The following is a 26845-nucleotide window of genomic DNA, read 5'->3' on the forward strand; positions in this document are numbered from 1 at the left end:
TTGAACTAGGATCAAGTTAACACTATTTTCCTGTGTTTAACGTTACTAGATACTTTGTCCCGTGGGTACTTTAGTGAATCTATACATATCAGAGATTTTATTAAGTACTCAACTGATTTGGTATGATAAATGGCTGCCCTTCCTAGTATAAACAGTAGTTTGCCGTTGTCTGCATCGATTTATTCGATGTTTTAAAGCTTTTCGAACGAAATCTAGCAATACCAAGTTCTATACTATTACTGCTAGTAAAAGTAAATTTACAATTAATTTAATTCTTTTTGACAATAATTCATTATTGTACTTGTTTACCTACATTAATAAAGATATTTTGAGTTTGAGTTTTTAATAATACTAGCTGACCCGGCAAACGTTTGTATTACTATGTATATTATTTCTAGGAAACATTATTTTAATTCAATAAAAATAAATATCTAAAATAATGAAAATAGGGTAATAAAGGAGTGAAAATTAAGGGTTGTATGTATTTTTGTATATATATTAAATATACATATATATATTTATATATTTATATATAAATGTAATATAGATATTCTGTATCCATGATCAGATAATTGCAACGCAATCTCCTCTTGGAAAATAATGTAATACCCATAAGCAAATAAATTTTAAACTTAAATTTTTCATCAATAAAAAATTAAATTATAATTCCATAAATTTCACTTAAAATGTGATAATTAACATCGTGTGAATAGAACATGTGCGTTTTAGATACACTAAACTCATGGTACACTTCCCTATTGTTACCTGTTCGTTCCCACACAGCCCGCGCCATGAGAATTTTAGGGATGGAAATATGCCAAGCATTTGAGTAGAATGTTAAACTTTAAATACTACATAAAAATATAAACTTATCAACCTCAATTAGTTATGAACATTGAACATAGTATAAAAATAATCAAAATATAATTATTTATAATTAAATATTAATAAAGAGAAAAATAAAACAAATTTAAAAATTCTGGTCAATGTGGCAGAGTACCTTTAACGCTGGCAGCATTTCCTCGCTGTATTGCGATACTTATGCACGAAAGCACCAACCAGCTGTGGGGTCACCGGTACTACCTACCAGGCGCCAACTTACATCTTGTATTAGCGCCTCTGCACTGGAATCCCACGGCCCAAGAATCTCTACTCCAAAGGAAACAAAATCGAAGTTGGAGGAAATATTCTTTGAGCCGTTTATTATTTCCGGAAATAATAAAATATAAATCCGCCTGCTCTGCGGCTGCCCCAGCTTTTTTGCTTGTCCGAGGGAGGTGAGACGGGGCTTATGTGTCCACCACAAACAGCATCCCATACCAAACCCCGTCCCATCCTCAACGACCTAAGGTTTAAGGGTAAAAAACGTTTTATCTCGATTTCCGGAAAAACTAAAAGTCCTATCGAAGAAAGTTAAATGGCAAAGTTGTAGTTAATAAAAAGATCTAAAACTTTTGTATTCACACATTTTTCACATACCCTCAAAATTTATGTGAAAAATTCAAAAAACCAAGTTTTTGGTTTTTTATTTTTATCTTTTACAAAAATTTATTTTTTCAAACGAAATTTAGTAAAAACTTACCTTTCTATGTCCCAAATACGCTGTAATTTATTTGACTAAAAATATTTATTTTTTCACCCTATTTTGAATTAATATCGAAAAAACACCCTAATTTTCAATCGAAAATTCACCCGGTATCAGTTTTTTATATCAGTTTTTTTCAAAAAGTTGGTGTGCTTTCAGTTCGTTGAAATCTCTACTTTCCTATGGTAAAAAAATATATATATATTACCATAGTAAATCTTCTCAGAAAATGTAACGCCCAGACCCGTCATCCCCTAATTATCTATTAATTATTATATATATAGTCATAATTTTATATTGAAGAGATTTTGAATTTAACGATTCAAATTACGGCGTAATTTGTTATGGCTAATAATTTTCTTCCAGCGCAAATATCGGTCATACTTAAAATAACTATGGCTTATTGGTTTAAATAATAACTAATTAGTTAACGATAGGTTTATGTACTTTCTTAAACATTATTACGTATATTTCTTTATTTAAATTGTCACTAATTAGATTAAGTTACCATTAACTAGAGAGTTAGTGCAATAATTTTCCGCAGAGCTATATGTCAAGATGATATTCACTTACTAGTAAACGTATCATAATACAAGTTCAATTACCGGTAAGTGATACTACGAGTATGCGCCGGCGCATTACTTCCTGCGCTCGAAGGGCTTCAGTTCCGACGTCCGGCGCATACGCATCAAGAGGTCACGTACTACTAGGGGTAGACGCTTCATTTAAATCAACTAATAAAATTATGAAAGTTACAATGATTAGTATATAATTTTATTGTGGTAAATATATTTTTTACTTTCATATATTAATCAAATTTTTCACTAATAATAATTCTTAGTTCTAAGTTCAAAATAAGTTAGTAGCAACTTCTCATCAAAATATTTTATTTTATAGTGTAAAGAAAAGCAAGTTTTAGTTCAAATATAGAACTTGTTGTAAAACAAGACATATACATTATACATATAGGAACTATGATCTCATTTTTCTGGGAAGACCACAGATTGAAAAGTCCACAGATCACAAATGTTGTATAAATTTGGTTGTCCCGCTGAAATCTTTGAAATCTGAATCTTTATATTTAACAACAAACTCACCAATTAATAGGTTATGTCGCTACCATAATGATATTGCACAGAGTTTTGACATTTTTCACGGTTCTCTGGCCTCAGCTAAGATTAGAATTAGGACACAGTACCGATAAATAATTTATTTTCTTGGTTCAAATAGTTTAATTATTTTATAGTTTGCATTTTTAATTTTTATGCTTGTTTGTATTTAACACTGTTTTTTGTATCTACTTGATTTCGCTGGTCGTGTCCACATGTTATAGGGACGGCACCGCTTTTGATATTTATGTATGTATGTCAATTTATATCATGTGTTTGTCCTAATTTTGTGGTCCATAAAAAAAAACAACCTAAAACCTAGCACACTAACAGTGGCTGTAGATCATATCACCTATCATAAATAACTATGTATCAGTGGTGCTACAACCATTTTAGGTCTAGGCCTCAGATTTCTGTATCTGTTTCATGACCATTTGTCAATCCTCCTGTGCCCGAAACAGGCCGTAGACTTTTTGTGTCTAAGGCAAGCCGGTTTACTCACAAATATTTCGTTCCCCGTCCGAGCGACTGTTAAATGCGCACATAGAAAGGAATTCCATTGGTGCACAGCCGGTGATCGAACCTAGGACTTCAGGGATGAAAGTCGCTGTCAATAGGCCAATACTGCATCAACTGGTGAAAATTGTATTTAGTCTGCTATATTACACATTTATTAATTTATTTAAACTTAACCTAATGCTAATACAATAGACAACGTATTAATATAAAAATTAAAGTTAAAAACATAATATAAACAAAACATAAAACCTAAACCTTTTTATAACTAATTATAAATAATGCACATTTTGTGAATTCAGCCAGTGTGCAACTAAATATATCTGTCTCCCATGCAATAATATTCAGGGTACGCAAGACACACGTAAATGGCGCTTCTCTGAGTAAATTTCTACGCGGTATAGGCACTGCAAGCCATTGCGACCGCTTACCATGCCGAGTGTGATTATTTGACATTATAAAAATATAATGTAGTTATATGAAATGTAACGTCAAAATTCTGTGAATTCAAACAATGAGCGTAATTACGACACCCGACTTTATTAATTGAATGATGATTCAATTACATTCAATTATTTTCACGCTTTGGGCGGTAATTGGGCGGAGCTGCGATTGGGCGGCGCTTGGGCGGGCGGAACCGCCCGGATGGAGATTTATCTTTTATTTCACATCTCCTGATCTCTTCTGTTGAGAACATATCGATATATAATACATATATGATAGTATACGTACTTTACCAAAGCGTAATGGGGCAGTAAAAAGCGATTTAAATCTTAAATACTAATTATTTGCTTATACTGTTTACCTTGAATGTATCAAGTTCAGAAAATATATATATCTATTCGCGTTAATTATATGAAATAAGAAAGAGACAAGCACATTTGAATGACAGTGAACTAACAAGTGGCAAGGTGATGTAAGATGCGGGCCTTATCTTGAGCACGGGTTAAAAAACTTCGTAAACATAGCTATAGGGGTATAGCACACGCTTCAGTGGCATACACAGGTTGTTCCGGAAGTGCTTTTAACTAAACATAACAAATAATATCTTCTTACATTCAAATTAGATTAATTGATACAACAAAAGTTAGAATACAAGAGGCATTTACATATACTTAAAGAAACAGTAATTTTATTTAGCCGCCAAATTTAAAATATAAAATTATTTAACATCAAATCAAATATAAATATTGAAATAACATATTGTCTACGCTATCACAAGCCAGTAGCGCTACCACAATACAAATAGCAGTTAATAATAATTCGTAGAACATCCTGTAGGAGGGTTGAAACCCGTGCCGACCGCACGCGCCGAGGTAAGCACCCTGCTACCACTCGCCAGTCCTATCCCGAACGCGCCCCAGAGCGGACGTCGCGCACCCCTAACAAATATACTCGTCTATTATAGATCGCAACTTAAGTTCAGAACATTCCGTTTTTAAATCACTAAAATAAAGTTAACCGAGTTCATTCTGTGCTTTCCAAGGGGTGCCGGCTGAGTCATCAAAGGATCAGGAACAGGTATGAGTCACATTCGCTTTTTCGCCATAGTAACACCCTCACGCACCTGCGTTTTCCATGAATAACCCTTCAACAATATGACATTGACCGCTTTTATTTTTTAAATTACTTCACATAAAATCTTAATATGTAAGTATTTTTTGTTCGTAATAAGTACAATAATAGAAAGATTCCAAAAAACAAAGATTTCCGCGCAAAGTGACCAGCTAATTTTATGCTACGAGCTTTGAGATGCGCTACGTAAATTTAATAACTCGGCTTGTACACAATAGCTATAATAGCTTAAATTTAATACAACAAATTAATGAAATTAAAAATATATTGATGACGCGTAAAGAATTCGTATGAGCGTGAACAAAATGATATATGATTTAACTAATTACCTTTGTGCTGAAAGATTAGATATTTCCTTTGAATAATTGTAATGTAGAGGGAGGGTAAAACTTGCTGAGTTTCTTGCCCGTTCTTCTCAGAACAAGGCCTCCTGGTAGTTTTGCGAACGGATGGCGTAGTCTTGCTCTTTCGCGAATTTTGTAAACGTTTTTGACATTCATAAGCATGCGCTAAGACGCATCTAAATTGAATAAACGTATTTTGATTTTGATTGATTTACACTAAGGTTATATACTATATACATATACTATATGTTGTTATCAGATTCAGTCCGTGGCTTCTATATTGAAGATTTCATTTTCCCCTTATTTAAATTTCACGAAGAAAAATTTCGATTAAGCTGTACCAAAAAGTAACGACACTGTCATTTGACGCTATTCCGGATTAAGAGCGCAGAAGGTCTTGCTAAGAAACATGACTTCTGAAATAGACGCTGAACTTAAAATTACAGCTTGCCTTTCTAAAATATATACATTGTGGGTTACTTGTTCTTAAGCTCACTACAGGCGTTTTCTCAGAAGTTTCTTAGACAGTATCGCTTACTCAGGAAGCAACTTGTGGTTCTTCATACGCGTCGAACTTTGCGAAACATGAAACTATTAGAATCATACGAATATGAAGATGAAGGAAACTTAAGATAGATTGGTATGAAACTATGGAAGCACTAATTAGGGCTTGTCATAGATATATTTCAGTGATTATACAGAGCTAACCAAATAACGAACAGATCTTATATAAAAAATGTTACTAACAATGTACCAGGATGTGGATATCATAGTAGAATTGCTCAAAGCATGCCATAAGCGTTTATAATATATTTATTATTTATTGAACTGTTAATTACGTTTTATCTGGGGGCACGGCAGTGCGGCACCGCCATACCATCCTTTTCCCAAAGCATAAGAGGCCAATTCCGACCCCATATAACTTCGTTGTGTATTAAATTAGAAGTCTAATTTAAAAAAACTTAAGGAATGATTTAAGAAAATTTAAAACATAAAATATTTGAAGTGTTAGTATCGTCACAAAAAGGTGTTGTTAGGTTAGCTAATTACGTAATAACTAAAGACAGAAGGTCTCTTAAGTAGGGACTGAGTTAACCGACTCACAACATTTTATATTAGAAGAAATTGCCTTGGTGGGACTTGTTATTTTTAAAAGTTATGTTTTAATGGCATAGAAAATTTACTCTTGCAAAATAATTAGTATATCGTACACGATTAATACTGATAACAGTACTAAGACTCTTATAGAATCTGAGTCGATGATTTACGTAAACATGGGTGATGAGAAATATGTATGCCCCGTGCATAGTAAGTAATAACACAGTTATTAAGTTATTGAGTAACGTAAATTAAAATAATAGTTTATGAACTTGTTTTCTATATTTTAACTTGTGTATAACGGACAAGGTGATTTAATTAAAATAAATCAATTTAAAGAAACCAAAAAATGATAGTAATAATTCAACGCTGTACAATCTATAAGTGTACGTTAACTGAATAGGTAATTAAATGAAACCATCACTTTTCACCGAAGGTGTTAATAATACACTGTGACATCAATGTGAATTCAATTTTGTCGCCTTGTAACGGAAATGAAGTTCTAGTTCCTTTATTTATTTACACAATAATTTAACAACTCTCATTTCTCTGATTTACGAAATGAAATTCGCTAGTTGTGCCCTACGGTTTTACTCGAGTATAAAGTCATAATATGTAAACAGCCTTTCGCAATCAATGGACTAATTATTTTATGTATTGTAAATATTAAAGTATTTTAAACATACTATAATTAATAACATAACAATAGCTTGCATTTTAATACATTACTACGATTATCCTGTTTGTTCATAAACGTACTACAAACCGTAAATAATTATTCAATGTTTTGTGATTATTGATTATTTTTATTTTCTCCTCTGATAAAGAAACATAAGAAACATTATATATAGTAAGGCAATATTTGTATATTCCGTTCACGTTTTTAAGTTTTAAAAGTATACATTTTCTTGGTAACAATCATTCATCGTTTCTTCTTACACAATTTAATTGATATATTATACTTATATAATAGCTACGTAGCGTTTATAATAGTGCCGCTATATAAATTAATTATTCAATTATTTGAATATTTTATTAATCTGAAGAGCGCCGCCCGCCCAACGCATCCGCCCACTACATAGTACCGCCCAGACTAAATATTATCATAAACGGTGTTACTTAATAGACGATAAATCTTTTTTTCATTATTTGTTTCAGTGAGCTTTTTATAATAGCTATAAAATAATATCCTTTAGTGTTCTTAATCCAGGCAATCTACTGTGTATTGCGAGCCTGATACGCGGCTTAGTGCTTAATCGATTTGCTTTAATCCGTTACTAAGGAATATTAAGATGAATTAAATTAAATATAACAATCAATAAAAATTATTTACAAATTTCTTAAACTGCATAGTAATAATAAAAATGATTCAAAACTAATAAAAAGAAAATTAAAACAAATTTAAAAAGTTTGGTCCCTGTGGCAATGTACATTTAACGCTGGCAGCATGTCCTTACTAGCTGTATTGCGATACTTATTCGTTGAGCGAGGAAAGCACCAGCTCTGGAGTCACCGATACTGCTGCCAGTATTATTAAATTAAATATATTTTGCTAATTACAAAGTAAAATTAATAAAACTTTATGATCAGTATACGTTGTAATAATCAGTGTTTTGCATCATCCCATGAGACATTTATTCTTTTGTTTACAATTCACCCATAATGTGACCATTAAAACATAACTTATTCATGTTGTTTGCTTTAAGCTTAAAAAAAAGTTTGCTTAAAAAGGGTGTACTTGGTTTGAGGGTGACAGAAATGGGGTGACCGTGAGAGCTAACGATGGCAATTTGGGTTTATATTTCATTTACTAGCTTTTTAGTAAATGGCTATCTATGTATGAGTCTAATTAAGGGAAATCTAGGTCTCCGAAGGTCGTATTGATAACGTTGTGTTATCATACATATTATAAGAAACATTGTATATTTAACTTTGATATACTTTTAAGTATAATGTATAAGGATTTATGTATTTTAATTAAGGTTAAAGTAAATGAAAGAATTAAAGCAAGCCATTACAAATTAGTATGTAGCCAATAATTTGAACTTATGATATTTTATTATGACTGTTCTGTATGGTCTATAGCGGAATCTCGACATATTACTTAAACGATAATAATAGAAAACACGTTATCTATTGCGATATTTACAGATAATTTGTTCGAAAACCGTATTTCTCACTACGTGTTGTTACAATCAGTGAAATGGTCCACTTCTGTGATTGAACAACGGGGGTGGTCTGCCTTTCTTACGTTTTTGCTGTCCTCCTATTAAATAATACGTTTTATTTGTTACAGATAAAATGATTGTAAGGAAAGTATTTACGAAGGAAAAATAATGATTATATCTCAATAATAAACAACGGCAGATATGGAGGCAGCTTTGCCGCACTTTCATCGCTTAGCTTCTTCAAGATTCTACCAACAATATGCAGCTCCACCGGTTCATATATCCAGTAACTATCTCCACGATCTTGTCCCACAACAGCATCCAACGCTTCTTCAACAATACCTCTCCTACTACCATGAACCATCGGTACCCCTCGATCTCTCTCTTAAGCAAACCACACCCATCACTCCTCCTTGTACTCCACCACCTCAAAAAAGAAAGCTGACAGACGAGACTAAAGTACACAAACGACCTAAAATCTTTCGTCACTTTGAGGACGACGAGACGAAAGATGAATCCGAAGACAAAATTAAACGAAAAATTTACGAAGAAAATTCGAACGACAGCGATAGCCCTGAAGCAAAAAAATTAAAGTTTACAAAACAGTTTTTCGACGAATTGCGTACTTGCCTCCCAAACGATGGGGAGAAAAGTGGCAGAAGTTCACCAGAAATTGTTGAGATCAAGGACGTCGAAGAGCGCCCCAGAAAGTCACCGAAACCGCAACAGCCATTGAAGAAAAGCAAAGTTGTTAGGCGATTGATGTTTGACGAAGATAAGACCTCGCCGGTATCAGGGACTATTATAAGAGATCTTGATGAAGACGAGACTTTAGTAGTGAGAAAGGTAAATTAAGTTTTTTTCGTAGTATATATAGTTATAAATAAACTAAAGCCTATTTTGAGGGTAAAGACAAATGGTACTAGAAAAATGGTATTGGAAAATTGTATGACCGCTATAAACGTTGAATCGCTCAAGAGAGCAACTATAACTTTTTGAAGACACAAATATTTCTTGTTCACCGTCGCTATCAACCCAGTCCAATAACTGAGCAAGAATCTAGAGATCACTGGCACTTGAAAATAAATCAATTTTTATTGATTTTTAACACAACAATACCGCAACAATTGCCAATCTCGAAGATCGAAATTTAGTTTGATAAATGTCAAAATTCGTTCTGTTTCATTCAAAGATAATTAAAGAAAGCGTCGATCTGTCATTTTCATACATACGAAAAATATCGAACGGTCCTTCCAAAGATGGCTTACAAAAACAGGTTGACTATCGATCCATCGATCGGTTATTGAAAAGTATTTTATGAAAAATGAATTGAAAAATCAATATCTAGTAGTAATTGGAGTGGGATTGAGTATAGAAAGCGGCTGTATATTGTATGTTTGCTTAACGTTCACAAACCATCTAATTAAGCTTTAGATATTATAAGAACGATTTTAAAAGTACATTGAGAAATATCAAGTAAATAGCGAAATCACATGAGCTGTTAATTAATAGTTCTCACCATAGAATTACTGTGGGTCGCGGGTGACTTTTCTTATCGTGCAATTAAACGGTATAAAATCGCGTACTGTAGTGTTTTGTGCTAATAACACTTCCGAGGGAGCCGCCCCATTAAGCAGTTAGAGACATTTCATGAAATAAATCCCGTCTTTTAGATTTATCGTGATTTTTATCGCGGTTCCGTCAATTTATGCTACAAAACGTGTTATTTATAAAAATGTTACGACTGGGGACGATTAAATCTGAAAATTCATTCGGGCACGCTTATGGTCAGTGTACGTCAGTCACACAGAATACCTTATGAGACTTAGAACAAAATCTAAAAACTAGGGATTTCTGCATCTGATATCAATATTACATATTATTGGACGAGGTCTAGTGTTGGCCTATGACTTTAGTGTGCGACTGTCATCCCTGAGGTCATAGGTTCGATCCTGTGCGCCGACTTTATTTCTATGTGCGCATTTAGCATTCCCTCGAACGGTAAAGGAAAACATCGTGAGGAAACCGACATGTCTTAGACCCGAAAAGTCGACGGCGTGTGTCAGGCACAGGATCACCTACTTGCCTATTAGATTGACAAATGATCATGAAACAGATACAGAAATATCAGGCCCAGACCTAAGGCTTAGACCTTAATTTTTAATATAGGCCGTGACTAATAAGTAATCCATACAAAATTTTATTCTTATCAAAAGATGAGCATGTTATCATTCAAAATTTCATTTCTAGGGTGACATAGACCCCGCATTTAACGTGGTGGAAGTAACTGAGGAGGCAAAAGCTTTGATAGCAACGATCGAGAACCGTCTGGGTCGATACATCTGCAGACTGTGCAGGCGTTTGTACAATGACGCATTTGCTCTGGCCCAGCACAGATGTTCTAGAATTGTACATATTGAATATCGGTGTCCGGAATGCGATAAGGTGAGTTTCTTATTTTTCTAGGGCGGCATTCATTTGTTTTCTTTTACCAAGACTTAATAACTTTCTTTGACAATAAAGTACTTGTACCTACAGCTGTGTAGTCCATAAATATATAATATAGTAGGAACTATATATGATATACAAAATCCGAAGTTTATAGATTGACCTTACAAATAATTCAAATAACCGTGCCGTGATATTACGCTGCATTTAATAAATGTACATGTTTTATTATTAACTATACCATACTATCAAAGATAAACAATATTAATCCAAAATTTCGACAATTTGAGACCTTGATGCACAAGGCATTTTCTTTTGTGAACTAGCGAACGGTGGAATCGATTCCCGTTGGGGGTCTTCCCTGAGAGATACGACCTCCAACTATTTAAAGTTGAAATGTACTCCTCCCTCAAAGACCAGCAACGCACCCACTAAAAATGGGTCTCCATAGGCTGCGATGAGTGCCCTTTTTGGGCGTCCCGTAGGGTCGTTGGCACCCCTGTTATATAAAAAATTATAATAATAATAAATTAATAAAAAATTACATCTATAATACTAATAAAAAAACGTTTACTTTATAAAATTAAACCAAAAATCGGTATCAAAATATATTTTGAAGGTTTTAATAGTTTGTATGTGTCTTTTATAATTTAAACTATAAACTTTTTAACTGTAATCCTAACTGTAAATCTAATTAACCCTTCGTAATATAAACATCCCCGTTATTCCATAATCATTCTTATTATCTAATTGATTTTATTGACATGTCCCGTGCGTGGGAACTCATTTTTAGGGGATAAACACTTGGCATTTTTCCATGGGAATACACCATTAGCAAATGTTTATTGTAATTGACAATACTGTGCGTGACGCTGATCATTAGCATTTATCTTATTTGATGCAACTCACCGAAGCAATTATCAGTACGTAATTATGCAACAAAATAGGTCTAGGATTCCTTGATAAATGCGCAATACAAGCTAGAAAATAGCTAAGTTTGCCACACCATAAACAATCGTGATTTTATTAATTAAATTTGTATTTTAGAACATTACTTAAGATTTTCACAATACACAATAGTATTATGGCTAAAATTCTAACTACATAATAAGTACAAATAATTTAAAGTATTTGTACTTATTATGTAGTTAGAATTAAGTAAGCAGTAGATTCTCTATCTGACATTATACTTTTTGTCATGTTTCTACATACATGAATTTTATGTTCTGGTACGAGGGTAATTACAATAAGAGATTATACAACAATTAAAAGTTGTGTTTTGTAATCATAACAATCAATTATCCAGTATTTACAATTTTCTTAAGCTACATAATAAATAAAAAGGAATTAAAATTTAATAAAAAAAAACAAATTGAAAAAGTTTGGTCCCTGTGGCAGTGTATCTTATTCGTTGAGCGAGGAAAGCTTTTTTGTGGTCACCGGAAAAAAGATTATACAATTTAAAGCTCATTTTAAGTTTGAAGTTAATATTTTGTGTACAACATAGTATATGTTTGCAGGTCTTTAACTGCCCAGCCAATCTGGCTTCGCATCGCCGATGGCATAAGCCTAGGGTACCTGGAGCGACCAAGCGTCGAGAGCCTGCGAACACAGAATCGGGCCGCTTCTCTTGCGAGAGGTGTGGAAAGCTCTTCCGAAGGCAGGCGTATCTACGGAAACACCTTTTAGCTCATGAACAACCAGACAACGATATTGATAAGGAGCCATCGGCCTTCCGTCAAGTCCAAGTTGATTATTCATATCAACCGGTACGTTACGTTTATTCTGACACTTAAAATCGCAGCGTCCTTGATAAGAATTTAACATACTTACTTCGCACTTATATTAAGTTGTAGTACTAATCATTTTAAAGAGATATTAGTAGTTACGATATTATTTAGTTTAAGGGTCTGTTTCACAATGAATGGATAAAGTACCAAATAGCTATGCAAAACATAAATTATTTGGAAGATAAATTATGCTATTTGACACTTCATCGGACTCATAACTTATGATGGACTTTATGTGACGAAAAGCGCTTTCTGATAGTCGTGAAACGCAACAATAGTGTTTATCCTACCAATAAGAAATAAATAGCTAATTTTGAACTTATGTAGAACTTATACCGTACATTGCGAAGCAGACCCTAAATATATTGTTTTTTTTATAGGAAACCGTGCGAGACAACAATTTCAACAACTTCTGGAATAAGATACCGCCCCTGCAAAGAGAGACGAGCTGGGAGGATGTTCGCGCTCGCTGTCCTTCAAATTGCTCCTCTGAGGACTCCCGAAGCCTTGATGTCACGGGATCGGAGGACGAAGGGGGCGGGACGGTGGATGGCTGACGTCACATCCTGCGGCCCGTGCCGCGATTTCCGTACAACCTTGGGTCTGCCTACCCCTATTCAGGGCCGTATGGAGACTCTTTCTATTTCTCCTAAAGGTATCACTAGCATCGGCATTCTGTGTATAAATCGTAAATAATAATCATGTAGTTTAGAAATAATGGTGTATAGGTGTGTTTTAGCTTAATACGAATTGTACAGTGGGGATACCTTTATAACAGATTTTAAGTTGTATTTTTTTTAATTTAGAATTTTTAATTGTACATTCTCCTACAGCAGCATTCCAAAATGATTTGAGACGATGTCAAACATATCTCATGTGTAAATAACACATTTAATGTAACATATATATTATATATATATGAAGTAGCTTAAAAATCAGTAATAAATTTTAAGGTATAGTTCACTTCGAAAATTAACAAATCATCATGAATCAATTCCAAGATAAATCTGCAGAGAAGTTAAAAATTATTTTTCAATGTCCAGATAATTTCAGAAGGTTCGAAACCATTTAATTCATGTGTCTACCAATTGAAATGTCACCAGTTTAAAGAAGGTCATTTCTGTCTTGAAATACGTGAATTACAAAATCAATAAGTTTGTGCATATTTTTAGATGCACCACATCGATACTTCTCATAATTATTTCATTGCCTCCATGGCAATTCTCGGGGGTCATGTCCTACTTATGGCTCTATGAATAGAGGTACAATGTACGATTATTAAGGTACGATTTCTAGTCTTGAAACCAAATAAAAATATTTTGTAAACTAATTTAGCTTTTGTAAGTTTTAGTCACTAAAACCAAATATTTAATCTAAGATCTCGAGTATAAAACCTAGTCAAATACTATTATTGTTGTTCACTTGCAACAGCAAATAAATCCCGAGACAACGAACAAAAACAAGAAACGTATTAGTATAATACGTAAGCAAGAAATAATTCTATAAAAATTCATGTCACTGTTCGATAAGAATAACGGGAAGATTTTTCGGTCAATCAAAGCCTAGTCAAGCATTTACTAGTCAAGTATCTTTTGATCTCAATATATTCTAATAAAGTTTTGTCTAGTCATTATATTATTAATCACTATAGTTTGCATTTACAAAGAAAAGAAGTGTATATTAATTACGACAAGCGACTTATTTTTATCGTAATTCTAGTCAAATCATAAAAATATTATATTTTCTAGTCATTTTTAAATATAAATTTATTTTTACTACAAAGTCAAGATTTATTTACTACTTTATTTTTAAATTCAAATTTATTTACAGAAATATATATGTATGAGTAGGTACTCGATTTTTAAGCTACTTCTAAAATTAAATAATAGAAACGTATAACGTTATCCTAATTTATTATGAGTTTATGGGGAGTATGACAAGTAAGAACTTATATAGGCTAAGTTGAAAGATGTCCTGCACCCCTTAAGTTATTAGTTTATTAGTTAAGAGAGATATATAAGAGGAGATATTGAGTGGAATCTAGTCAGTGTGTTTTTGAAACGCGTTCCAAAGATGTATATAAATGACGCTATATTTTAACATTAATTTAGATTTATATATTATAATTTTTAACATTTAAACCCAAAATTAATGTCTCTTGTATTAGTTTGGTAATAATAAACATATTTTGGCGATCGCAATTGAAAGTATAATCAATATATTTGTGTTGTTTTGTGTAATATTAAAATAATAGTAGTACATATTTATAAAACATAATATAGTACTATCAATGTTTAGAAAAACGAATAGTGAAAATTTTATGCAAAGTGTTGTTTAAAATATGCCGTCATAATTATTAACCAACTATGACGTATAGCAATAGGTATATAATAATAAAAAATATAATATTATGCAAAAATAAATGTGTGTTATTCACTTCTTAGTATAGCTTGTGCACTGTTTGATATTTTTTAGAATAAGTAACATTTAAATTTGTAAATTATAAGTCTTGTATATTATTATTTAATATATTGTCAATGTATGTAAAGTTCACTGAATAAATTAAATTGTAGCGTAAAATGCATTTCATTTCCTTAATTGTGCAATAATCATCAACAAAACAAAACAAAACACTGGACAAACAATAATAAGACAGTAGTTGAATTGACAAACAACTATGTTAGTGTTAGTTAAAACCTATTACATTATGAAAATATAGAAAACTAGCAAACTGGGCAAACTCCGTTTCGCCACCAGATGGCTTTGTTTTATGTAACATTTTGTTTGGTGATCCCGCTTTTCTGTTAAAATTTTTCCTGAATTTTCTTTCGGTTCGTGCGTTCTGGAGTTATAGCGTCAGGAAGGAAAACCCGACTTATTTTTATATAGTAGATTATTATAGCTTTCACTTCTTGAACGTCAAAAAATACGAAGACAGAAATAAATCCATTTTTCTTCTGTCATTAAACACGTGGCGCCATCTCTGCCAAAATATTTCAAACCTCAAAATAAATATGTAATAGGATTGTACCTCACGAACAAGGGTTGTTAAGTTATTCCTGTTCCAATGCAATGCCTGTGCTTAGATAGGTGGCGCGCAAACAGTAATGTAAAGGGATGCAATAAATATTCTGTTATGAATCTAGCAGAACTAGCATTCGTACATATATTTGGTTTTAGTATCACGTAAAACATAGTTTGCGACACCAGCCTTGCGATTCTGTAACTCACTTTTCGAACTCACACAGCGGTTTTCGCAGCGGCGGTCGCGCTCAAATCAGTCGTAAAGCAGTCATTTTACGATTTGGCATTCTGATAAACAGTAAACTACAAGCTCCCTCCTTATGTCTGTCTGAAAAGAGAGTAACAGAATCGCAAGGCTGCGTTACGGATGTATTCTGATTGAGTTTCTTTTAGACTGTTTAAGATTATGTCATAAGGTTACTAACTTAATTTTTGAAGTGGAGATTACCGACGCCCGTTTGGCAATACAATTAAACCTGTATTCTTGATTAATACTAAAACTTGGCGATTAAAAAGAGTGGCGGAGAGTTTATTGCCAGTTCTTCTCTTCCGTTTTACGCCCTTGATTTGAGAACTGACAGCAAATGCAAAATTAGAAGCATTTAATATATAACGTATTTCTTTTTTGACGTTCATAAGTGTACATTGTGTTTCCTATATATGAATAAATAATTTTGATTGATTGAAATCACATTTAGGAAAATGTAGACCAGACAAACAAAACAAAAAATTCAAATCTAATCAGACCAAATTCCGGAAGGCTGGGAATTTGAAATGTGTAAAATAAACAAGTATCAAAGGAGATATATAACAGCCCTTGATGAAAAAAACAGTTGTGAAAAACAAAAGACTAATTTTAATTGATATATTTAAGTTTGCAGATTTGATAAGGTCCTAGCGTGCTCGCTCCCTGTTGCAATAAATCTTTGTTAGATTGAACACAATGCTAGGTATGTATAAGTGATAATAACTCCTCATTAATTATGCAATTCCACTTCTTTTATATTGTATCATCTTGGTCTAAGCTTCAGTTCATAGACACAGCGACATGCAAACAGTACAGAGATACGCGGTGCTATTTATTATTTCAATTAATTTTGTTATAAGTGAGAGTTCAGTTGTCGATGCAAAAAATGCCGGAAGTGGGGTGCCTCATAAAGAGGAGTCGAAAGGAAAAAATAGTGGGATTGCAAAGACATTTCTTTTCAACGGAAGTTACGTCTACCTTGAAGATGTGTTGTTTGTTTTAAAGAACCAAAATTGGACCCAAGAGGAGCAACCGTGCCTGCAACAGACGTTGTTTCTGCTTCGGAATCTCCAGAATTTTACACTATGGGCAGTTTGGAGTAAGTGGAAATTCATATATTAATTTAGTTTGCAGGCATGCTAAGAAACATTTCGACGAAGTTAATGAATATAATCGATAATCGCGTATCAATTAATATTTTTGTATATTTTTTATCATTCACGGAAACATTTGATACTACTAGAAATGTTGGCAATTTTAAATTAAACCTTGTATAATTTTATAAAAAAGTTGCTAAAGGTCGACGCTTCGTAATTTGTCTTATTAATTTTTAATCGATTCTATATTCAAGCAATTATTCGCGTAATACAAATTGTAATAGTACAAATGTAGTATTTTCTTATTTTTTTGTATGACATTGTAATTCATGAATCGAGAGAGCTTTTACGTTTTACTCGTAGTTTATTTAATAAGTTTTTTTATATTAGATTTAGTTTGGTAATTGTATAATTTTTCGGCGTTACTTGTAATTTTATTTTTGTTGATTTAGTTATGCACTTTCTCTTAGTATTTCTTTTTTTTGTTTTTTTCTTAATAGCTTATTTACTGGAAGAGATCGCTTGTTAGCGATAAAGCCGCCCGTTGATTCCTAATAATTTGTGTTATTTTAATGTAACGAAGTTGAAATAAATAAATAATCCGTTGCAAGTGATTCCAATTTATTTCTTTAGGTTTATTTTATAATATTATAATATTAAAACACTACTCATAAATCGTACTTTAAAAATCAGTATTTATATTTTTTTCAAAAAGTTACGCAATACTTTCTAAAATTAAAAATAGAGATAATAATAATAAGTAGGACATAACCAAGATTTCTATATAATTACTTGCCCAATTAATTCTTTCACGTGAATAATTATTGTGTGCGAAATTGCTATAGTTCAAAGTGTTGTTGAAGTAATTAATAATGGCTCGTGTTCTGTTATAAACATTTTTAATGTATTTTTATAAATGCGATTTATATCAAAGAGGGAGTCAAAGATTTGAGAATCTTGTCTTTTAAAATTGTAAATATTTTTAAATACAGTTGCAAAAACTGTTGGGTAAATTACATAAGTGCAACATTTCATTTTCGTAATCATGTTGTAATGAACACACAAACACATTAAATTAGTAATGAACTACAGTTTGAACAAATTTCCGCATTGTGCATGCGCATACAGTCGTTACCATATTCAGCCGATATTTTGCACACAATGTCCATTCAAATAAATGTATTGTTCAGAAATGAGTCAAAATTCGTCACAAAAGACGTCGATGTTAGATATAAATATTTTATATTAAAAGAAGCACATGTATGCACAAAGTAAAAATAGTCAACAAACTGCCAATCGAACTGCGAGAACTATATTTAATTAAAGTTATTTTTACAATATTATGTTTATAAATGAACAAACCTACTTGCCAGCCAAAGTTATTAGATGTCCAATTATACATAGTGATATTTATTTTGGAAACCTGGAGTGTTACGTACATTTTTTCCAGATTGGGATTCTATACCCGCGGAGCCACAGGGTCTTTTATATGGCAGTCGCTTCCAGCTTGGTAACTACGATGAATGTATGGACGCGCCGTGGTACGAAGATCATGAGGAGTTGCGGGCTCAGTACTGTTTAGCAGAGATTGTACTTGAAAGAACAAACAAAAATGCTAAGAAACGAAAGTTAAACCCATACGATCCCCACCAGTCGGCGTTAAATTTGCTTGAGGTGAGAGGACATTATTTATTAGTTGTATTAATAGTTACCATATTAGTTCCTATATGAAAGTAAAAATATAATTTTAGCGTGTCAAGTATCAAGATATTCATGTAAAGTGAATTGCTATTTAAATAATCGCTAGCAATCGTCACCTTTAAATAGTTTTCAAGTTAGTTCGAGAACGAGCCTTGCAGAAGAAGAAATACTCAATGGTTTCATATTTTTTCTGTAACATTATTTTCTTACTTACACTTTTGACCCATATCAAAGCGCTAAAGATATATTACAAGATTTTTAAGCGCGCCTTATACATAAACATATATTAATTCAGAGCAGTGTTAGCCTAGCGGCTTCAGCGTGCGACTCTCATCCCCGAGGTCGTCGTTTCGATCGCCGGCTGTGTACTAATGGATCTTACTATGTGTGCAGTTAACATTCGCTCGAACGGTGAAGGAAAACATAGTGAGGAAACCGGCTTGCCTTAAACCCAACAACTCGACGGCGTGTATCAGACACAGGAGGCTGATCACCTGCTTGCCTATTAGATTGACAAATCATTATGAAACAGATACCTACAGATATCTTAGGCCCAGATCTAAAAAAGTTACAGATTTATATATTGTTTCAGTACATTGGGCCCTACGAAAGGCCCCTAAACCAGCTAACATGGGGTGTATGTGTGCCAGCAGTTTGTGAAAAACAATCTGTAACTCGATTAATGGGAATCCTCTTGGCACACAGCCACCTGGGAACAGCAGGTCTTAAGGCTAATGTGGCTGTAAGCAGCTGCGAAAAAACAAATCAACGTTTGGAGTACGACGCCCTCTTTTATTCGTTTATGTGAGTATCTCATACGAAGTAGTTAACAACAGTCTAAATCAGAAACAAAAATTGAATGTGTGTTTTTATCGGGGTTTAGACAAAGTGTTCGTTTTCTGTATGGCAGCATATGCGGAGGAAGCTGTGAAAGTTTTCATACAACAAATAGTAGGTCAATTCAAGCGGACTGAACTGATACAATTATAGAACACTAGCGGACCCGGCAGACGTTGTCCTGCATGATATTTCAAGCAATTAGGATATTAAACAAAGTATGAAAGTACCGACTGCAGTGCCATCTACCGGGCTGATTTGTAAATCTAAACCACCCATGGCGCCACTCAAAAGCATATAAAAATTCATTCAAATCGATCCAGCGATTTAAGAGGAGTTCAGTGTTCACCTTTTTTACGAAGATTAGGTGTTCAATGTTGCATGTTGCAAGTTTCATGCATATTATTCATACTATTTCGTGTTAATTAGCAGATAAATTGATATTTTGTTACTAAGTTTAAGATAACGGATTTCTAAAGTTATTAAATTATAATAATAATAGTGTACGAAAATGTTATGTTTATAGAAGGATATCTATTCATTTTACACGCACATATAATCAATAACAAATATAGTGTATTTACAATATTCATACATACATTTTTAATTATAAAATAGAAAACTAAAACAAATCGAAAAAGATTGCTCCGGTGGGCAGTATACCTTTAACGCTGGCAGCATTTCCTGGCTGTATTGATATACTTATTCATTGAGTGAGGAACACCAGCTCTGGGGTCCCCAGTACTACCTAGTAGGCGTTCTTTTACATTCCCAGACTCTCTACTCCAAAGAGAATAAAATCATAGTTAGCGAAAAGACTCTATTGTCGCCATTTATACTTTATATGAAGATATTTATTAATATTAGTTATTGAATAAAATTATTTACAGAGCATTGACTGTTGGTCTCCTGGCAATCGCTGTAATAAGCACGAATTTAAACAAAGGCTCGAAATATAGTAAGTTATTAAATGACGTGTCAATTGACATCGAAATATGTTTTTATTTTAATAATTTTTGCTTTTAGGTAACTTTGTAACCAAAGCTTTCGATATAAACGAGAATGCGAAAAATCTTTTAAAATTCAAGAAGGAAGGCATCGAGGTTCTGTATGGGATTCGATTTTTTACAATTTGCGTCATAGTTATAGCCCATCAGTTTGGGATGAGCAATTCGGGACCAATGAGTAACGGATACACAATCGATAAGGTAACATTTTGTCTAAATTGTCTCCTAGAGATAAAATTTAATCTGTATTTGTCAAACCAAACTCTTAATTTTACTTAAGGATATGTATTGATTGATAAAATCGAATTAATATTTATTTCGTTAATTAATTATATTAAATATTTATCTACCTTGTCAAAATCAGCTGCTATAGCCTTGCTTATTGCTCTGTGCCGTGAAGTAAGACAGTGAAGACGTTAGCTCCACCCTCAGAGACCGAGATGATTTTAGGCGTTTCCTCAAAACCTAAATAAAAAAAATTATCTTTAATATTACTAACCTAAGTGGCATGCGCACGCGAAACATCCTCGAGGGTGTTAACTCGCTTGTACCAAGGAAAACATCGTGAGGAATTAGTCACAAAGGCAAAGGCTGATCACCTACTTGCTTCATTATTCAATTCCAAGTACGTAATGAGCTAATATCAAATATTGCATGAATGAAAATCGCGGTTTCAGTCTGGCCACCAACTTTACTAAACACGTTTTACAGTGTTAATTAACATGATTGGTCAATTAGAAGTCAGTGGCGCTACAACCTCTTTAGGTCTGGGCCTCAGATTTCTGAATCTGTTTCATGATCATTTTTCAATCTAATAGGCAAGTAGATGATCAGCCTCCTGTGCCTGACACACGCCGACGACTTTTTAGGTCTAAGACATGTCGGTTTCCTCACGATGTTTTCCTTTACCGTTCGAGCGAATGTAAATGCGCACATAGAAATTTCTTTCCATTAGTGCATAGCCGGGGATCTCTGATTGGTCAATTAACGTGTTTAAATATATTTAATATTTTCAGCAAGCTCTATCCGTATATGGAATGTTCTTATTACACAATGATCTGTCGGTGGACACATTCTTTTGGCTGTCTGGTTTTCTAACGGCTAATATTTTTACGAGAATAAAACGAATTCCAAGCTTGCCTATCGCTCTTATAAAGAGATATATTCGGTAAGTATTCATATTATTTATAGAATAACATTTTAGTTTTCTATATTTATTTGAAGTCAAATAAGTTCAAATATCATAAAAAACCATAGGAATTACTAAACTCTTGAGTTAGTAGTAAAACTACACCTTAAAAATATGGTTATTATATGAATTAAACAAAACATACAAAATACAGAAGACAAAGGTTATTTGGTGACGTTTTCACGTTCATAAACACACAACTTTGATTTATTAACACGTTCAACCCTTACTACTCTTTACGGTTTAAATACTAAACAGTTGCTTCGAAATGACTATTGAAAAACAATATGAAATAATTAAAAGAAAATCTTCTCAGCTTAGCAATTGCATACGCTTATGTAATTTTCTTCACCACCTCCGTCTTCCCGTACATGGGGTCCGGACCTTTGTGGAAAAGCTATCGGGAAGCTGAAACAGGCACCTGCCGGAAAAACTGGTGGGTGAATCTATTGATGCTGAACAATTACGTCGATACACACAACTTAGTAAGTAAATGTTGGATATTTTACATTTTTTATTTTCTACGTAGTACCGCCTCGGAAATGTGACAAAAAATAAGTAATCACTTTTTCATTCATAAAACATTACGTATACAACATTTATTCATAAATATTTCGTTATTATCTTATAAAAACTTATAAGTTTAAATAACGATTGTATATACTATAAGTATCGTATCAAAAAAAATATTAAATAGTTTTTTGTTCTCTACATAGAACACGCAATATATATTGCTGTTGAGAATTGGCTTTTATAAGAAGATTTTTTCATTAAAAGCACACAAAACCTTTGGATTCCTGGTTTTAGTACAAATTATCCTTTTGTATCTACATAATATATCCATCTACCGCAAAAATTACGTTAACTAATGTTCAGAGCTTAGGCACCTCTCTTTTGAATTCGATTTTAACGGGTTAAACGGTACTTATCAGCTGGATAGTATAGTACTCGTATAGTTAAAAAAAATTCAGTAGTAAATTTCAAATTTAAAGAAAGCATTGTTAAGTGCCTCCTCCGTTTTGCTGGAATTTTTTTTTAGCTAACAATAAGCAAAAATTACCAGTAGTTTTATTGTATGTTATATATATTGTTATTGTAACATTTATGTTGTAATTGTCATATTTTTTGTAACATTCTGTAGATATAATATGATGTGGTAAACTTCAATAAATAAATGCCTTTCCCTGGTAATATAATATTATTATTTTTAATAATAAAGTTCCGAATCTCTACCAAGTAATAAAAGTATCACCACACTTATTGACACATCTTTACAGTGCTTGATCGTAACATGGTACATCTCCTGTGACTTCCACTTCTACATAGTAACATTATTAATGTACTGGGTGTACACGAAGTCTTCTATTTTGGGTCGAACTGGTATGATGGTATTAATGGTAGCCGCCATCATCACTCCAGGATTCATTACATATCTGTACAAGCTGCCTCCAGTTCAGTTGTTTACATACAAGTAAGTTTACTAGCTTTAGCTTATTAGGGTAATTCATTCGGAGATAGAACTTACCTGAACATCCAGTGGTAACAAAATTCGATTACGGCACTCCAAACAACAAAATTAGTGTACGCAAAATTTTGTAGTCTTTTAAAAGGATGAAGAATTTACATAAAACATATAATATTGTTATATATATTCTAGGTAGACGGCATTGGCAGACTATGTTCATTTTCCCCACATTTAGAAAACGCTCATATACTGAATTGTATATCCGAGACTGTTTAAATTGTTCTTTTAAACAATTCACATCTATGTTGAGCAAACTCCACTAACACGCAAGCTCCTTCAAGAATAGAGCGTACCAATTATTAAAAGGCTAGTAACGCATCCGCGAGCCCTTTGACATTGAGAGTGTCCATGAGCGGTGGTATCACTTAACATCAGACGAGCCTCCTGCCCGTTTGCTCCTGTTCTATAAAAAAATCCCATCCTAACGAAAGAACGTTATTTCATTTTATTTAATTGTGATCAGTCAAACGGAAATGTGGATTGTATGTGATTGATCTTTTATTTGTATTTTCAGCTTTATGGTAGATCCTCGTCGTCATGAGCAGTTCCATTTAACCTATATTAAGAGTCACACCCGATACGGCGCATATCTCGTTGGCTTCCTCACCGGGCATATCTTCGTGTACTATAGTACCAAGCAGAAAACAATAACACAGGTAATCCAAGTTAAAAGATTTGTTCTAAGCTACGATAAAAAACATAAAAAACTACGATACAAAAAAGCGGCATTTCGTTATTTTTGACATACAAAATCGCTTATGAACATCACTTTAGCCTTAGTATACAGGTTACCTAAGTAATAACTAAAAGTCTCGGTATGTTTTAATAGAATCACCTTTCATAAAAATGTTGCGCAAATTTAATAAATTATTTACTAAGTAGGCCAATTTACAGCAGTGAAAACGAAGAATTCTTCGATGTTTATATGCGATAAAGAAATTCTATAAATTATTTGTCTTTGTTGTGTAACGTATCAATCGAGATATAATAAAACATACAACCGTGTGACAGTGATGGTATGAACTTTGCTTGTCCGCTATGCAGAACTGCAAAGAAAAGTGGCACTATTCGCCAGTTTTTGTATATTGTATTTTCTCATATAGTCCTAAATTTTAAGCATCAGAAAACACGATAAAATGTAGTTTCATTATGTAAATTGTTAGCAATTATTTACTGGTTTTTCTTGACACACTTCATTCATATTTTAGAATATTCGAGAATATATAAATAGCAGTTTCAGTTTTATTATTTTAAATAACAATTGATATAACAAATTATATAATATTGTGATTTTTAAAAATTTTGCGGTACGTATAATTTGATCAATTATAAATATGAAAGTTGGTGTCTGAATATGATCTTTGAGTAATCAAAGTTGAACTTTCTCAAATCAATATATGTCTAAAGGAGGAAAAGGAAAGAAAGTTTCTGGAATAAAGATTATTTTTTTCAGAAATGGGCAACAATAGGAGCTGGTGCTGGAATAATATTAATGGGGGCGGTTTTATTCTCCGGTCCCCCTTTCCTATGGAGGGGTTACACGGTTGCTGAAAGTGTCATATATGCTGCATTAAATAGACCAATTTGGGCAATCAGTATTTCCATTTTTGTCTTAAGTTGCGCCTTTGGACACGTGCGTAAGTACCCTGTGACAACTGCCAAATCATAATAAATGTTTGTATAATCTTGATACTTTTGATACAAAGTTGGCAATGTAATATATTACTATAACTACCACATGAGCAGTGTTGGCCGAGTGGCTTCAGCATGCGACTCTCATCCCTGAGGTCGTAGGTTCGATCCCCGGCTGTGCGCCAATGGTCTTTCTTTTTATATGCGCATTTAACATTCGCTTGAACGTGAAGGAAAACATCGTTAAGAAACCGACTGCCCTTAGACCCAAAAAGTCGACGGCGTGTGTCAGGCACAGGAGGCTGATCACCTACATTCCTATTAGATTGATCAATCTTGAAACAGATACAGAATTCTGAGGCCCAGACCTAAAAAGGATGTAGCGCCACTGATTTATTCTATTTATACAATGACAACAAAAGCCGCAGCACTTATAAAAATCAAATCTAACAGTTAACATAAAGATAATATGGAAAACATGTCTAGTGTACATATTAAACTTTACAATCTTTTTTAGCCTTGTTAAAAAGCTTCTTCAGTTGGCACGTTTGGGTGCCTCTAAGCCGATTAGCTTACGGCCTATATCTCGTACATTCATTGTTGATCATCAGAAACGTTGCAGTATCAAGAAATCCACAGCACAACGATTACTTAAGACAGGTAAGTTAATATTTGGTGACTTGAATAAGTATTTATCGTTTATACTTTCGTATTTCTGAATGTTACAACCATATCCCTTTTTAAACTATCTTCAAATACCGAAATCAATTAACTAGACAGATAAAATCAAAAAGTCTACATGTTACCTTTTCTTTCTTCGTAAGAGCAAGTTTTCATTGCCAAAGTATTAGTTATGAATGAAGTACTAATTTAATTATGATGTATTTATTTTAAAAGGCACACTAACGAAACACATACTATAAGTAATTATACAAATAATTTTCTAGTGGTTAGTACCCCTTACTGCGAATCCATGGGTCCCGGGTTCGATCCCCGGCTGAGAGGAACATTGATGTGATGAGCATTTGGTGTTGTGCTTAGGTCTTGGGTGTTTAAATATGTATTTTTATATCTATCTATCTATAATATGTATGTATATCCGTTGCCTAGTACCCATAACACAAGCTTCACCAATCACCAGCTTAGGACTAGGTCAATTGGTGTGAAACTGTCTTTAAAAAAAAAAACATACAAACACAGAGAACCCACCTCATACAAAAACACAATACATGCATGTGCATCAATGATAAAAAATGATAAAAAAAATTTTTTTAATGTATTTTTACCAAATTTTCAGTTCACTTCAGCGTTCGGTGTTATAATAGTGGGATGCCTCGCGTCACTTCTTATCTGGTTGTTGGCTGAAGCACCTTTCAATAACCTATCCACCTATATTTTTTCACCAAGGTACGGACGATTTAATGAATACAAAAAAAATACTTTTATACTCATTCTAAGTAATCTAAATAACAATATTATTAATATAATTAATTCATCCGAAATAACGCAGTGGAAAAAATAAAATAAGTCCCGGTTTATTATTTTTTTAAGTCCAGTATAATTGGACCATGGGACATTTCTTTCTAGTTTAGGTCATTGAACAATTTTAATGTGAAATAATCACTCTTTTGGTGGGAATGCAACCTAAGATCACCAGGTAGGCGGTTTTCGTTCATGACATGAAATAAGTCCAGTGTAAATAAAACATAAATGTATAGTTTTTTTAATATTTTTTTTTCAGAAAAATAGCGCCGTTGGACGCAGGAAAGCCAGAAACACACGGCCATCTTCAAGATAATCTACCCCCATCGATTGATATTGTATCATCTTCGAAGATTTAATCAATATTTAGCTGCTAAGATCCAATGACGTATTAAATTATTTTTTCAAAAATAAAGTGTATAAGACTGCCGTTGTATAATATTATTAATAAAGGTGATATTTTTATTTGAA

The 26845-nt window shown here is 33.0% G+C and overlaps 2 protein-coding genes across 2 annotated transcripts; both read left to right on the forward strand.

Moving 5' to 3' along the window:
- The first annotated feature begins 4564 nt into the window (after positions 1 to 4564).
- LOC125053805 (zinc finger and SCAN domain-containing protein 31-like) lies at positions 4565 to 15177 on the forward strand. Its single transcript, XM_047655376.1, has 5 exons — positions 4565 to 4731; positions 8524 to 9241; positions 10646 to 10840; positions 12364 to 12612; positions 13014 to 15177. The coding sequence occupies exons 2-5, from the start codon at positions 8597 to 8599 to the stop codon at positions 13188 to 13190; spliced, it is 1266 nt and encodes a 421-aa protein (XP_047511332.1). The 5' UTR covers positions 4565 to 4731; positions 8524 to 8596; the 3' UTR covers positions 13191 to 15177.
- Positions 15178 to 16676: 1499 nt separating this feature from the next.
- Positions 16677 to 26839, forward strand: LOC125053795 (nose resistant to fluoxetine protein 6-like). Its single transcript, XM_047655366.1, has 13 exons — positions 16677 to 17003; positions 18452 to 18675; positions 19295 to 19506; positions 20430 to 20497; positions 20566 to 20747; positions 21563 to 21714; positions 22052 to 22220; positions 23013 to 23206; positions 23775 to 23916; positions 24714 to 24897; positions 25410 to 25552; positions 26190 to 26299; positions 26634 to 26839. Exons 1-13 carry the CDS (start codon positions 16706 to 16708, stop codon positions 26731 to 26733), a joined length of 2178 nt encoding a protein of 725 aa, XP_047511322.1. The 5' UTR covers positions 16677 to 16705; the 3' UTR covers positions 26734 to 26839.
- Positions 26840 to 26845: the final 6 nt, after the last annotated feature.

This window comes from Pieris napi, chromosome 1, assembly GCF_905475465.1.
Source record: "Pieris napi chromosome 1, ilPieNapi1.2, whole genome shotgun sequence".
Taxonomy (NCBI): domain Eukaryota; kingdom Metazoa; phylum Arthropoda; class Insecta; order Lepidoptera; family Pieridae; genus Pieris; species Pieris napi.